The sequence below is a fragment of the Centruroides sculpturatus genome, unplaced genomic scaffold (genome assembly GCF_000671375.1).
Source record: "Centruroides sculpturatus isolate CEXI.00-Female unplaced genomic scaffold, Cexi_2.0 scaffold1081, whole genome shotgun sequence".
Classification (NCBI taxonomy): domain Eukaryota; kingdom Metazoa; phylum Arthropoda; class Arachnida; order Scorpiones; family Buthidae; genus Centruroides; species Centruroides sculpturatus.
This window is the reverse complement of record NW_019385377.1, coordinates 12,536-27,890: the sequence shown is the minus strand read 5'-3', so window position 1 is coordinate 27,890 and position 15,355 is coordinate 12,536. Positions and strand designations below refer to the sequence as shown.

At 28.5% G+C, this 15,355-nt stretch overlaps 1 protein-coding gene across 1 annotated transcript in view; it reads left to right on the top strand.

Moving 5' to 3' along the window:
* Positions 1-14,710, top strand: part of LOC111638318 (ubiquitin carboxyl-terminal hydrolase 32-like) — a 158,206-nt gene extending 143,496 nt beyond the window's left edge. Inside the window, exons 42-45 of the mRNA XM_023384009.1 lie at positions 545-555; positions 4,544-4,726; positions 7,178-7,368; positions 14,572-14,710. Coding sequence (XP_023239777.1) covers positions 545-555; positions 4,544-4,726; positions 7,178-7,368; positions 14,572-14,695 — 509 coding nt within the window. The 3' untranslated portion in view covers positions 14,696-14,710. The remainder of the gene's footprint in view (positions 1-544; positions 556-4,543; positions 4,727-7,177; positions 7,369-14,571) is intronic.
* The last annotated feature ends 645 nt before the right edge of the window (positions 14,711-15,355 follow it).

Sequence of the window (15,355 nt, the reverse complement as noted above, 5' to 3'; positions counted from 1 at the left end):
ACCACAACAGACCAGACATCACACTCATTGACAAACACAATAAAATCACATACATTATAGACATAGCCATTCCAAACACTCACAATGTACAAAACACATGCACTGAAAAAATTAGCAAGTACACAGAACTCACCCAGGAAATAATGCATCTGTGGAGGATGGATAGGGTGCTTATTGTACCTGTTGTTCTTTCCTGTACAGGTGTGATACCATACACACTACATAAAAGCTTGGGAATATTACAATTGAAAAGAAATACATACATCACACTACAGAAGGCCACTATATTGAGTACATGCCACATTGTTAGGAAATTCCTGAATACAGACACTGACACACTTATTTAATTTTAGTTTTGGTTTGGTTGCTATGCCTTGACTCTGGCCCAGCATAGTATACAGCCACTGGTGTGAACCGAGTATAACCCACTAAACACAACAATAATAATAATAAATTTTGTTTATAAATTATAAAATTTATCAAATTTTATCAAATAATTTCATAAAATTATTAATATGATTTTATTTATTTATTTATTATTCAGCTTGTTCTCAAGTATGATTTAAATTTTCATATTTTTTGAGCTATTCTTTTTTTAAGTAATAAACTGTCACAAAATAATTCTTGAAACTTTTGTATTATTTAAATTTTAATTTCAAGCTTGTTTTAGAATTATTTCTTAATTTAAAAAAATAATCAGCGTTCAAATCAATATTCTACATACTTTAAAAGAATTGCATATTTGTTAATTACAGTTAAGTATAATATTATATATTTAATTTGTTATGATGTAATATTTTCTTATATAATATATTGCTTTAAGTTTTCTGTAGAGAATTGATTTAGTTGCTTATATTTAACTTTATTTTTGTTTATTGTTTATATTTTAACTTGCTACATCTAATTGACTAGACAAAAACATTTATTAGAATCTGATCAGATTAAGTTGCATATATTATTTAATTTTTTATAATTATTTAATATAAAACAAATGTGATATACTATATTTTTGTGCAGATTATTTGTTAAAAAAAGTCAATTTCCAATTAGGTATAGATTTACATTAGAGTGACTTATCTGTTAAAATTGCAACTTGCAATTTATTACAAAATACTAAACTTGTTTTTCTTTGTTCAAAGTCAGTAAAAACATCTTTAGAAAATGTGAAAAATCTTAGGTATATTCATCTGCCATTGTGATTTTTCCCAAAATAATTACAGGTTTGTATAGGACACACACACATGTAGAGAGAGAGAGAAATATATATGCTACACCTTTAATCCTCTCCCATTCATATCTGTGCATTAATTCATACTTTAATCAATGTTATCAGACATTTATTTGATGATGAAAAACAAATAAATGTCTGATAACATCGATTAAACTTTTTACTCAGAAAAGGCATTATAGATTCAAATATAGGCAGTTTGAATTTGTATGTTAAAAGCTAATATGTGATTGATAATTTCATTTTTTCCATTTTACTTATTTTTAAAATTACATCTACAATGAACCTCTAACAGAAATAAAGTAGAAAAAAGAAGAAAATTTAGGATGTTACTTTTTAGATGTATACTGCACTTTCATGCTGTGAGGTAGATTTTTTTTATTGATAAGATTTTGTGAAGGTTTTGTTTTAGTTATAGCAAATTTTGAAATTAGTGGTTATGTATCACTGTAGTTTGTATTATATGAAATACAGTATTTGGGTTATTATGTTTAAAATTGATACATTTAAGTAATAATAGTTTGTTTATCTTTTTACTTTAATTAACATAGAGTATTTAAAAAGTCAAAAATAAAAAAACTTTATGTAATATTGTGTAGTGTGATAGCCATCTTGTAATAATGGGAAAATTGTGTTTGTCTTGATTTACTTTCTGACACCGTTATATCTTTTAGAGCATTGGCTTTGATTTGAGCAAGATTTTAAATAATAATAATAATGCAATGAAAAAGAAAATATTCAAATGAATTACAATTGACTCGCCTTGAAATAAACAAGCACTGATAAAACAAATTCTCATGTTAAAGTGAGTTTTGCCATTGCCCTGGCAAAACATCATTGTCACAACATTAATTTTCACACAATAAAGGAAATAAAAATTTTATCAGAATTTATTAAACCAAACTGTAAATTATCTTCACAACCTCTAAGAAATAACCATATTTCCAATAATGGTTGCTTTTTATTTTCAATGTGAATAATAAAAAGTGATTATTGTAATAGATGTTTAATTTTGAGTAGAACAGATTTTTTTCTAGTAAGCTAAGATGGGTTTTTAACTTAAAATTTACAGCAATTCAAACATCTAGTTTTAGTGGACCATTCAACCATACTTAAAAAATAGGGGTAAAGTTTAAGGACATCCACCCATTTAAATGGATGCAATCACATAAAAGCATATGTTAGTTTGCATATCAGGAATTGCATATGGTGATGCCAGGTTTTGCTATTTTGCACCAAACTTGGCTCGTTTTTTACTCTTGGTGCCAAAAAATATTTTCTACTTTTTTAAACAATCTTCAGCAGAAAATAATCATGAATTTCATTTAGCTGTTTTTGCTTAATTGTTCTGATATACTGCTTCACACTTAATGAGGAAATGGTATTTGCTGTTTTTGTGATTTAAAAATCATTTAGAACATTAATTTTTTTGTAAATAAATTTTATTTTATTTAACTTCATTTAGTAAATTAACTCAAAATTTTATAATTTAGAGATTTTGATCACCTATTAAGCCTTAACTCTGTAAATTATATGACCTTAAACCTGAAAATTGTTAATATGAATTTTTGATAAAGTGAACTACTTTTCCTTTAGTGATTTATATAAATGCCAGTTGACTATATATGAAATTTTCATGGCCTACAACTACAACTGTTATAATATTAAAATATGGTTCTTGAAAGGTGAAAACATTTAATTTATGATTGAAAATTTTATAATACTATTCTTGATTTTTTAAATTAGTCAGACTTTTTATTACACTTAGTTTTTGATTTTCATTTAATTTATGTAAAGTTGATCATTAGAAATGATGTATAATAAAACAATCTTTAAAGACTGTTTTATTATATAACATTTCTAATGTTCTGCAAAAAATCAAGATTATAATCTTAAAATTAAAGATATATATATAAATTCTTATTCTTGAATTAAATATCTAATTCTTTGAAGTACAGTAGAACCTCAATTATCCAAGCCCCAATTAATTGAGGTTCTGTATTATCCAATATGAATCTGTGAGTGAATACACTACTTTTCTTATAAAAGAATAAAAGAGAGTTTAAAATGATAACATGTTTTACAAAATCATTTGTTTCTGTTGACTTTTAACATTTAACTTCAATGTGAAATAAACCAATTCATATTCAAATATAACTACAATAATACATATTTTTGTTATTAAAATTATTGTAACTATTAGCTATGATATAAGAAATGTTGTTCTTCTATATGTGTAAATTCACTAAGGTATGAAAAATATACTTAAAAGTGATACCATATAAATCTTTTACATATGTAATTTTTAAACTAAAATGGCTGTCATCATCTGTTTTATCCAAGTTTTTGGTTAGCTGAGGATACCAAAAAGTTGAATAAACTTGAATTTGTCCATATTATCTTGGATAATTGGCGTTCTACTTTAGTTTTGAATAATTTCATTATCATATTGATTGTATCTATTAATCTTTTGACATAATTGGAGACACACTAACTTATCCTAAAAACAACACTTATGTTTTTAGGATAGTGTCTTTTTATTTTTAGTGAGTACTTATATTTAGGTAATTTTTATTATTGACTGTTACTTTAGATCATTTTATAAATTACACAATTTTGTATAAACTTGAAGAACTAAGATTAGTTTTAGCATATGAAAAACTATAGAAGAATTGATTACATTAGAGTACAATGTTTAAAAAACAGAAAATTAATATGAAGAATTACAGTAGAGCCTCGATTATCCGATCCCCTATCAACCGACCCCTCGGTTAACCGACCGTCCTAGTCAGCAAATTTCAAATGATGTGGCGCTACAATATTTGGCTATGTCTTGGCTACTTTAATATTATTTTTACATGTTTTAGCTGGCAACACTGGATCGACCATGAAAGGGAGCCAGTATTTAAACGAGGCTTAACTTTCTAATTTTTAACGATACAATAGCAATGATTATTATTTTAAAAAATTTTTGTTAAGCTTAACATAGATGAAAATTCAACGCAAAGTAGGTTAATAGCGATATACTAATATACTAATTACATGGGATATAATAATATACTACACTAATAATAGATTTTTTCATACTTTTCGGTTATCCGCCCTTTCAATTATCCGACCAACCCCAGTCCCCAATTAGGTCGGATAATCGAGGCTCTACTGTAGCTTTTTATATAAAGAATATCAATCAACAGAATTTAACAATTATATTTAAAGTTATAAAACTTATGCTAACCTGTAGTTCAGTTAGAATGAATTATAATTGATTTGTTTTGTTGAAATATATAACAAGCCTCTATTTTACATATATTTTAGAATGAAGCACCACAATTTTCATACCAGCTATCACAGAGTTCATGGCATCCAATGGCTCCTTTCCCTGTAATAGGAAATTCAAATTCATCTAGTATGTCATCAAGTTTAATTAGCAACTCTTCTAATATTGATTTAATGGATGTAATGAGAAAAAATTTTGTTATTGCATATCATAGGAAAATGGTAAGAATATAAAAATTAAAATATATATATTTTTATATAGATTAGTTAATGTTAATTAAAAACTTTATATTAAGTAATCGTCTGATTATTAAATAACAGTATAATAAGTGAAAATAATTTTTTTTCTTATTACTTGAGTCATTTTTCAAATGGTAATAGAAATAAATTGGATTATCTGAACCCATGATCAAAATTTCACTTATAAAATTTTGATCATCAGTTCAGATAAAGTGAAGTTTCTTGGATGAAGTTACTCAGAACATTTAAATCCAATTATCAATATTTTCTAATTGAACATACATTTTGAAAGTTATATAAGAATATACATTCAAGCAAAACTTATTTTGTTAGAAGGGTTTGAAGGACTTGATACAATAATGTATTAATCATAGAATTTTTATACTTTAAAAAATTCTATAATTTACATAAATTATTTCTTATTTGTCATGTAATAGCTGTAAAGAATCTTAAGCTAAATTAGCACAATGAAAAAGTTGTCTATGTGAATATTACTTTCACTGAAATATCATTTACAGATATATTAATGTAGGGTAGCACTTCTGTTTTTTTAAATAAAAATATTAACCTGAGAGTATATGATCACAGATTAATATTTTTGCACTTACTACTTTTTTCACAGGCATTTTTTCACCAAATTGACTTACTTAGCTATACTTTCATGATATCTTCATACTATGTGCTATCCATTTAACTTAAGTAAAAATTTCAGATGAAATAAATTTTTTGCTTATCACAGGCCCTCAAAAACTATTGTGGAAAATTAGCACTACTACATGTGATTGCGTGCATAAACTCAGCAATTTTTCACTATGATGTCATGGAGGTCTAACACAATTGCAGCAAGAGGTAGTTATGACGTCATGGATGTTTGTCAGTTGTGTGTGACATAATGACAAGGAAGTCTGCAAGTCACTACCACCTTGAACACTTCTCTCTGTAATATATTCTGGGTAATGGACAATATAAATGCTTTTGCAGCTTTATTTCATGTCTGAAAAATATAGAAAAATCATTTTCTGCTCCTCTGAGAAACACCTCAGCCCTCCAATCATTTAGTTCCAGCTATACTCATTTCACATTATCTCATGTTATTGCAAAGTTTGAAGGAATCACTTTGGGAGTCTTGTCAAAGATGTTGTTTTGTAAAAATAAACAATATCTTGTAAACTAAATAGCATACAGTGATGATATTTGGCATTGCAGAGAAGACATTCACAAGATTTTTCAGAATCATCAAATACAAACAACAGAAATTATGTATTACATATGGAAAAATTAGTGGATGATTCACTACCTAATATGTTACATGTTCATATGTTAAAAAAAGCAGATTTCATTGTGAGTTAAAATAAAATGAATAAAATTCAAATAGTCTTAAAATTGTGTAATGCAATAAGTATTATTTACATATTCTAATATATAATCTAAATGATTTGAGCTAACAGATACAATATAATAAATATTACATTAGCATTTAAACTAAAATTAATTTTTAAAAACTTTCTCTAAATAAAAATATCCTCTGTCATGTAATAATAAATTTTTTTACAGTAACTGATATATTGTTAGCATCTTGAATGCACTTACAACCATATAAAATTAAAATCCTTTTTTATTTATTATAAATGTTTTGAGTCCAAGCCATTTCATTCTGATCTGCCACATAATTTTAAATTCTTGTGTGTTTAGATTTTCATACAGAATTTAAGAAAAACGTTTTAAGAATAAACAAGTTTCAAATGATAATTATCTAATAATTTATTTCTCCTTGTTTCTTAACCAATTTCCATTTTTATTTTTTGATCAATTTTGTTGAATTGTTTGGTTAGAGGGATCAATATTTCTATAATTTTTTATTTAATATAAATTATGAAACTATTCAAATTTTGATAATTCAGATTTTTTTTGTTTTGTTATCTGCTTTTTTAACTCAAAATTTTAAGCATGCATACTTTTCTAAAGTAATCATGATTTTTAAGAAACATTCTGAAGCTACTGAATGATAGTGAAATGTTCTAAATTTAGCTATCCAATTAATTTTGCATATGTTTTATGATTGTGATAAATAAAAACTTAAATCTGTGATTTATTATAATTATTTTAGCTGTTCTAAAAATTAATTGATATATTTTTAAAAATAAGAACTTTTAACATTTATATATATTTTTAATGCTTTATTTTTAGTTTTGTTTCATTTTAAGTGTTTCAATTTGTTACAATTTCATATAAATCAAATACATTATATTTTACTATAATATGTAGGAAATAATATTTAACTGTTTTTTAAAAAATAAACTTTGTAGATTATTTTTAAATATAAGATATTGTATTAAATCAGTAAATTCTTTAAATTTTAATAAACAGACAATTGATTTATTAATCTTTTATATTTTTTTAGTTTTGATACTTACACATATTTTTTGAAACTAGATAAGACAAGATGTCTATTTTCTTTCATCTCAAAAAACCAAACCAACTTTATTTGGTCTACCATTAATATTACCATGTCATGAAATGACAACTCATCAAGATTTATATCAAGCAGTATGGACTCAAGTAGCCCGTCTTGTTTCTCCTTTACCTCCATCTGAAGCAGCAGTAACTAACCATGCTCAAGATTGGTGAGTATTATTTACAAAATATTAATATTTTTTTTTGTAACAGAGATGAGAAATACACTTAGATTAGAGAATTGCTATATATACAATGGTGTTCATAATCATATAACTTATATTAACCATTACATACTACAACACTAAGTTGGAGGCATTATGGTACTTGCCATCAATTGTATTTACAGTAAAACCCCTTGTAACCATCTCTCATTTGTGACCAGCATAAAAATTTCTATTTATTTAAATTGAACGTAAGTCTCTATTTTGTGGCCACCTCCAATATGTGATCATATGCTCAATATTATTTTTTAAAGTTACAGTCGACCCCCCTATAACGTACGTTCCTATAACGACAATTCCTATAACGTAGCGAAAAAATTGTAGAAACTTTCGTAAAACGTACCTCCTATAACGTCGTTTCGCGAGAAGATTGATAGAGTCTGGACCAATAGTGGATGAGCAGCCGAACTACTTACCTCCGACCCTGCGCCACGCTACGGAGCGGCTAAATTGAGTTTGCTATCGTCTGTTTAGTATTATATATAAATTATATATAAATTAGGTACTGTACATATAATTATATATTAATTATATATAAATTAGGTACTGTATATATAATTATATATTAACTTAATTTATTGTAACTTTATTATAATTATATATATGCTTTCTGCCGCCTGGCAACACGCTACGGAGATTTTAGGCTAGTAAGTTGAGTTTATTATCGTCTGTACAGTATGTAAATTAGGTACCGTAAGTCTAATACAGCACTAATTTTATACATTTCTTGTGAAAGAAACACTTCTTATTCAACGGCCATAAAAATTATTTATATTAATGATGTCTCCAAAGGTCAAGTTATTTTTCTGCCAAAAATTCGTTATCAGAAATTGCGGCCGTCGTTTCGCGTGCTGTTCCGCGATGAAAACCAGCTTTAAGCAACGACGTAGTTGAACGGTACACACTCGGTAAGTAATCCTATAATTTTTTGTTTATAGCATAGTTTATACAGATTATTCCCAAAAAATTATACGTATTTTGGAAATGTTGAGTGGAATTAGTGTAGAATCGGTTAATTTTATAGGAGAAAACCTTTCAAACAGCCTTAGTCCGTAAAGTTCCCACCTATCGGGCTGTGATTGGCTCATGTATTTAATCGTTCCTACAACGTAATTTTCAGTTAGCGTGGAACGTATCTAAGCGTTATAGGGGGGTCTACTGTATATTTTGTTTTAGAAAGCATTAAATAACAATATTTTTAAATATATGAGATTTTAAATGTCATTTTTATTCTATTTTGTGTTTTATTTTTTCCTTCCTTTTTCTCTTTTTCTCTCCAAATGAAATATTATTATTTGGTTGAATAGTTTGGCCTTGAGTATGTATTTGGTTCAAATATTGAGTATTTACTCTGTGGCTGAATATATCCAAATACCAAATAATGCTGAATATTCAGTTTAACACTAATTATGTTTATTACTAACCAAGTAAAAGTAACTTCTCAACAGTAATAAGAGGATTGAGTGACTGGTGATTTTCTTGATGATTGGTTTGTTAATTGTGAGGTCAGTGATATGGTGTAAACTCAAATTGAAAATAGAAAGAGGGATGAGGGGAGATGTGTGGATGGCACTGAGGCAAAGCATCTTTACAATTGAACCTGTTTATTTAGAAAGAAGTCAAAAAATTTCCTCTTTATACTTTATGAAAAAATTACTTTCAAAGTTCTTCTTCTTGGATGATGTTTGTTAAAACTCCAGAGTTGAGGTGAGGTACTACATTGTCAATGATGTTCCCTCAACAAGTCAGCCCCAAGGCAGTGTCATCGGTGATTCTGGAGATGGAACTGGCAGAGATCAAACAGCAGATTGGAGACAGAGATGGTCATGGGAACACAAGCACACAAAAATGAACAATAGATTTTGGCCTTGGCATTTGGGAGAAGAAATCTGTTTAATGTCCTAGAAATTTTGGTTTTTCTTTTATTTTGTTTTTCTTTAAATTTTGGTTTTCAAAGTCTTTTATATACCACTAGACATTAACATTTCATTCTTGATGCCCTTAGAATAAAATGGTTTGAAAATAGTTCATTATAACTAATTTGTTTTGAATTATTTTAAATGTTTATTTTTTCTTACTATCAACTATTTTTTAAAAAATTTTCATGTATATATTAAATAATTAAAAATGTTTTTAAAGCTAATATTGGTTACAAAGAATTGTTATAAAATAAAATAGAATGCACAGTTATCATGAAATGTCAGGAATATAAAGATGATCTTGAATGGATCTAATACTAAAACACTTGTCAAAAAAACAGTAATGTTATATGAAACAAAATAACTGAATGAATAAAATTTGTTAAATTGGCAGATAACAGAGAGTAATTTATTTTTAATAGTTAAATTAAAAATAAATTATTTTCTCCTTGAGTTAATTGTAATAGTTGATTTAAAATTCAAACTGTCAAAAGTATAAAAAAGTTTATTCAATTTTATAAAAACAAAACTGTTATATCAGTAAAATGTAATATTTACCTTAATATATAATAATATATTTAATATATATCAATCATTATATAATACATTAGGGATACTGCCTCTACTATCTTTATTGAATTTAATAGTTCAAGTTGCTTTTGTAATAAGCAAAAATATCTATTTAAAATGAATCTAGATACATTTAAAATAAAGTCCAGAAGTTTACTTAAATAGAGTATAAAATGATTTATTCAGTATGAATATAGATAATTTCTCAGTTTTTCCATACTTATTTTAAACTAGTGATTCTCAACCTTTTTCGTCATGGTACACTTTTAATAATTTAAAACTTTGGCAGCACACACAGTTACTTTGGTAAGTACCACAGGACAACCAGCGATGTCATAACAGTGATTTTTAAACGCAGTTGGTTGTTTAGGTCACATTTTCTAAACACCTTGGTAACTACTGGCAGTTACCAGTAACACTGGTTACAATTTCCAAACATGCTCTAGGAAGTTAGAGTTGATTAAACTACTTGTCTGACATTGCTTTATATATAGATATTTGCAGTGGCAGCATACCTAAAAAATCTCGCGTCACACTAAAGAGCTGCGACACAGTGGTTGAGAATCACTGTTTTAAACTAATAGGTAGTTTGTTATTTCAAATGATTTAACTAGCCAATTTTAGAATTTACTTGCCATAAAAGAAAATAAAGATTATAGGAAGCATTAATCTAGTAATTGTTCTGAAATAAAATCATCCACAAATTTCTTGCTTAAATAAAAGTTGTGTACTAAATACAGTAGACTCCTATATAACATGGTAGATAAGTTCTGTGTTATATGAATTCCGTGTTGTACGAGTCACTTAAATACATGAGCCAATCACAGCCTGGCACTTGTGCAGTTTAGGGGCTACGGCTGTTTGAAAGGTTTTCTTCCATAAAATTAATCGATTCTAGGCTAATTTGACTCGAACATTTCCAAATCAAGTATAATTTTTTGGGAATAATCCATATAAACTATGCTATAAACAAAAAATTGTAGGAATACTTACCAAGTGTGCACTGTTCGCCATTGCTTAAGCTTGTTTTCGTCATGGAGTGGCTCATCGAATGGCAGACACGTTTCCTGATAAGTTATTCTGATGACTAAAGACAAAATTTTAGATAACATAAAAATTATAAAATTACAGTATTAGACTTACAGTACCTAATTTATATACTGTACAGACGATAGTAAACTCAACTTTCCCACCTAAACTCTCTATATACAGTCGACCCCCCTGTAATTATGGTCCCTATAATTACGATTCCTATAAAACTACGAAAAAATATACGTATTTTGGAAATGTTGAGTCGGATTAGTGTAGAATCGATTAATTTTATGGAAGAAAACCTTTCAATCAGCCGTAGTCCGTAAACTTGACATGTGTCGGGCTGTGATTGGAATGACTTGTAAGAAATCGGATTCCTAATAAATTGGAACGTATCTATATCTTATAGGGGGGTCGACTGTATACATGTGGGGCACTGGATGGTGGCAAGTAGTTCGGCTGCTCGTCCACTATTGGTCCAGATTCGATCAATCCTGTCGCAACATGACAGTCTGTCTCATTCTTTTACCATGTTATATGAGTCTCTTTTAGTGTGTTATATGAACACGTTCACAATTCTTTTCCTGTGTTATATGAACCCATGTTATAGGCAGGTCTACTGTATTAATTTCTTTATGAAACATCCAAAAATATTATAAATTAACCTTATGAGTTTTTCAAGAGAAATATTTTTTGTTGTGATCATTATTTAACTTAGGAAAAAATTTAATCAATACTACTGAATTTTTAAGCTAAAGACTGCAATTTAAAATTCTTTGTAATATTTCATTATTGATAAGACTATGTCTTGTTTATAAAATTGCAGTGCTGTCCTGGCTTACCAACTTAGAGGTATGAAGGAGTGCATGTCAGGAGTTGCAATTTGGCACAGACTATTAGGTGCCCAAATCATGTGTGCATAAAAAAACCAGACTTGTAGATACTCAGGACCAAAACCAAGTCAAAATAAAATACAAAATGGTGACACTTTTTCTACAAACAGGCACTAGTGCAAGATTGGTGCATGTGTTACTCATTGGGAAGTTGGAAATGGAAACATTGTGAAATCGAATTCTGACAAACAAATCTTTGAAAAAACCCATTTACCTGTCCTGTGTTATTCCCCACATATCTCTGGTTGCCACATGCTGACCTTGACTGGTTGACCTGAGATATCTTGTTTCAGCATCAGAATGTTTTTTGAAACTAGATGGCGCTAGTCTTTATAATTTTATATTAAAACTTAACTTCTGAAATATAATTTTTTTCCTTTTTAAATTTATTAATATATATATTTTGTTTGTGCAAAATAAAAAAATAATTTCAGACGATACAATAGCAATGATTATTTTTTTGAAAAACAAAAAATTTTTGTTAGGTATTGACAAAAATTAACCTGGGGTGACATGCAATGGAGAGAAATTTCAACATTGGATAGGTTGATTTCACTAAAAATGCATCATGAATGACCTTGTGGCTATGGCCAGCAAAGTTTGAATGATTGCGCTCAAAACCAGCAATACCAAAAAAGATTGGAGAATGAGAAGGAGACTCACTGTGAACATCAAAGTGATCCCGCTTAATAGTGAGTCTCAGAGACATAGTCTTTTCTCAGATACGGCCTTGCCATTTTACTTGTTTTAATTTTTAGTTGAATTTGGTATTGGATCAAACACATTTTTTTTATTTCATAATGAAAACAAACATCAGATTACTTTTAAAAAGTTGAGCAAATCCTCAATCAAAACTGTTTTATAGAGGTATGGTATACACAACACTAAATATTAGTGTTGCAATGAATAAATATATTCGGCCTGAGGCTGAATACCGAATATTTGGCAGGAGCATGGCCGAATAGCCGAATATTCGGCCAAACTATTCGACTTGATTAACGAAAATTGGCGCGCAAACAGTATTATAGCAAGGACCCTGCTCTCCATTGGCCCACTGCCACTACGCTTCGCCAATTGCGTTATTTCTTGACAGTTGTAGCAGACAGACAAGAGCGTCATGACAGTATGTGATAAATTATGATATCAAATATGAATAACAATGAAATGACCCACACGTGTAAATAACAGAAAAAGAACAGAGAAAGACCGCGAAGTGGAACTGTGAAAATAAATATGAAATTGAGTTGATAACATAATTGAACAAGTTGAAGCAGCTTATTGGCTAGAAATTTGCGGCCGTCAATGCCAAACAATTGTTGTCATAGACTTCGGAAAGCTAAATGCTTGTAATAAAAGTCACTTAGCGTGCACGGGCGAAATCCTGGGACCGTTTGGGCTACCAAGCTATCTCGAATCTGTGAAATCATAACTGTGACATATACCAACGTCCTATCTGTCTCTTTTTTCCGTTATCACCAGGCTATGAGTCACGTAATTATAAAATAAAAAAACTACGACGGAAAAGTGACGAATTGAAAGTATCGTGAGCGCGTATTATGATGTATGCATAGGCATACGTGGACTAGAGAGATAGAGGAAAGAGAAAGAAAAGAGCAAAGACGAGCACTTAAAAAGGATAGGCAGGGTCAGATCCTCAAATGTGTGCGACGATTCTCGAATGAATATGTGTACATGTGCTGATTTTTGTAATTATAAATTGTAAATACATGTGATTAATATTATTTTTTTTTATTTTGTGCATGTTATAAGTTATAAATAAATATAAACAAACAGTACTAACCCGACAACATTAAATCTAAATACAGTACCAAAATGATTAAATAATTTACTGTGTTTTTGTTATTTCTTACTCCTGTTTTTAGGTATTCGGTATTCGGCCGAATAGTGATTAAATATTTGGTATTCAGCCGAATAGCGAAAAATAGGCCGAATACCGAATAGTAACCAAATATTCGTTGCATCACTACTAAATATTTAAACATCTTATTTGAACATCAATAAAAAAATACACATGGGTGTTACCTTCAAAAGCATTTCACTTTGGCAACTTTGCCAAAGCCTCTTTAGTAGAGTTACACCACAGAAAGTTGTCGAATACCATTAAACTTCAACAAAATATTATTTGATAATTCAATATTTTAAATGCTTTAATGTAGTCCATCTACATGTTGATAATGATAAGAAAATAAGCAATGTATGTTATTAAAGATTTTATAACTGATCATCATGTTTATTTTAGGTAATTTGCAATAGTAATAATAATTATGCATACAGATGATTTATATTATATGAAAATCTAAAACTGAAATGTTACCTCATAAACAAAATATTTGTGTATTTTTATTTAGATTTAAATGAAATTTAAATGAACTAAGTCAATACAGAAGTCAGTACAATATTTTAAGTGATAATCTAGATTCAGTATTTACTGCATCTAGATGATCACTTAGTAAAATTTATATTAGTATTTAAAAATTCATGAAATCATGATCAGTTGCTTTTTTACTGACATTTCAAAATATAATTTCTTGTGCTCAAGTTTTTATTATTTAGTATAATAACTGAGTATTTGTAATTCTTATCAAAAGAAGAATTTTAATATAAATGCTTAATTTATTTATACATTATTAACATTACTGAATAATTATACTTCATAGCTCATTCATAATGGATATTACATTATATTTAATACATTATTTTAAATTTTTTTGTAGTGATGACAGTCTGGGTTATGAATATCCTTTCACTTTGAAAGCAGTTCAAAAAGATGGTCTACTTTGTGCCTTGTGTCCTTGGTATAGGTTAGTATTTTATTACAATGCAAACTTGTTGCAATAATTTATAAAAAGTCATTAATATATATAAAGAAACTTTATAAATTATATATATTAATATTTAGTAAAAATATATTAATACAGGTAACCCTTGTATAACACAGCACTTCTATAGTACGGATTCACTCTATCACGGTTTGAGAATTGGGAACATCCCCCTTATAAGACGGTGCTTTTATAGCACAGGTTCACTCTAACACAGTTCGGGAATTGGGTAAAACCCTTGTACAACATAAAATTTAATAAAGGGTGCGTTTCTCTTATACCTCCGCGTAACTCTGCACGAGCATTCTTATTGTTTTCGTGGCTACTTTGAATCCTCTTTCAACAAATAATCCATTTAATGGTTAAATTATACAGTTGGGACCCTTCTTTTGCCTCTAAAAGCTCATTTTAGAATTATAGATTCCTCCACATGATACTATCGATAGTGCAGGCACCACCATCTTTCACCGTCGTTCCTAAATGCCTACAAACAGCAGCTCACTCCCATTGCAGAGTAACTATTATTAACGAACGCACCCACAAACTGTTACCAGTTGATGATGCTCATGCTGAGATCATCATATAAAATGAATAATCCTCTGGTAAAATGTTTACTTAAATAATAAATAAGTATTTTACCTATGAAAAAAATGAATAATAAATCCGATTTAAATAAGGA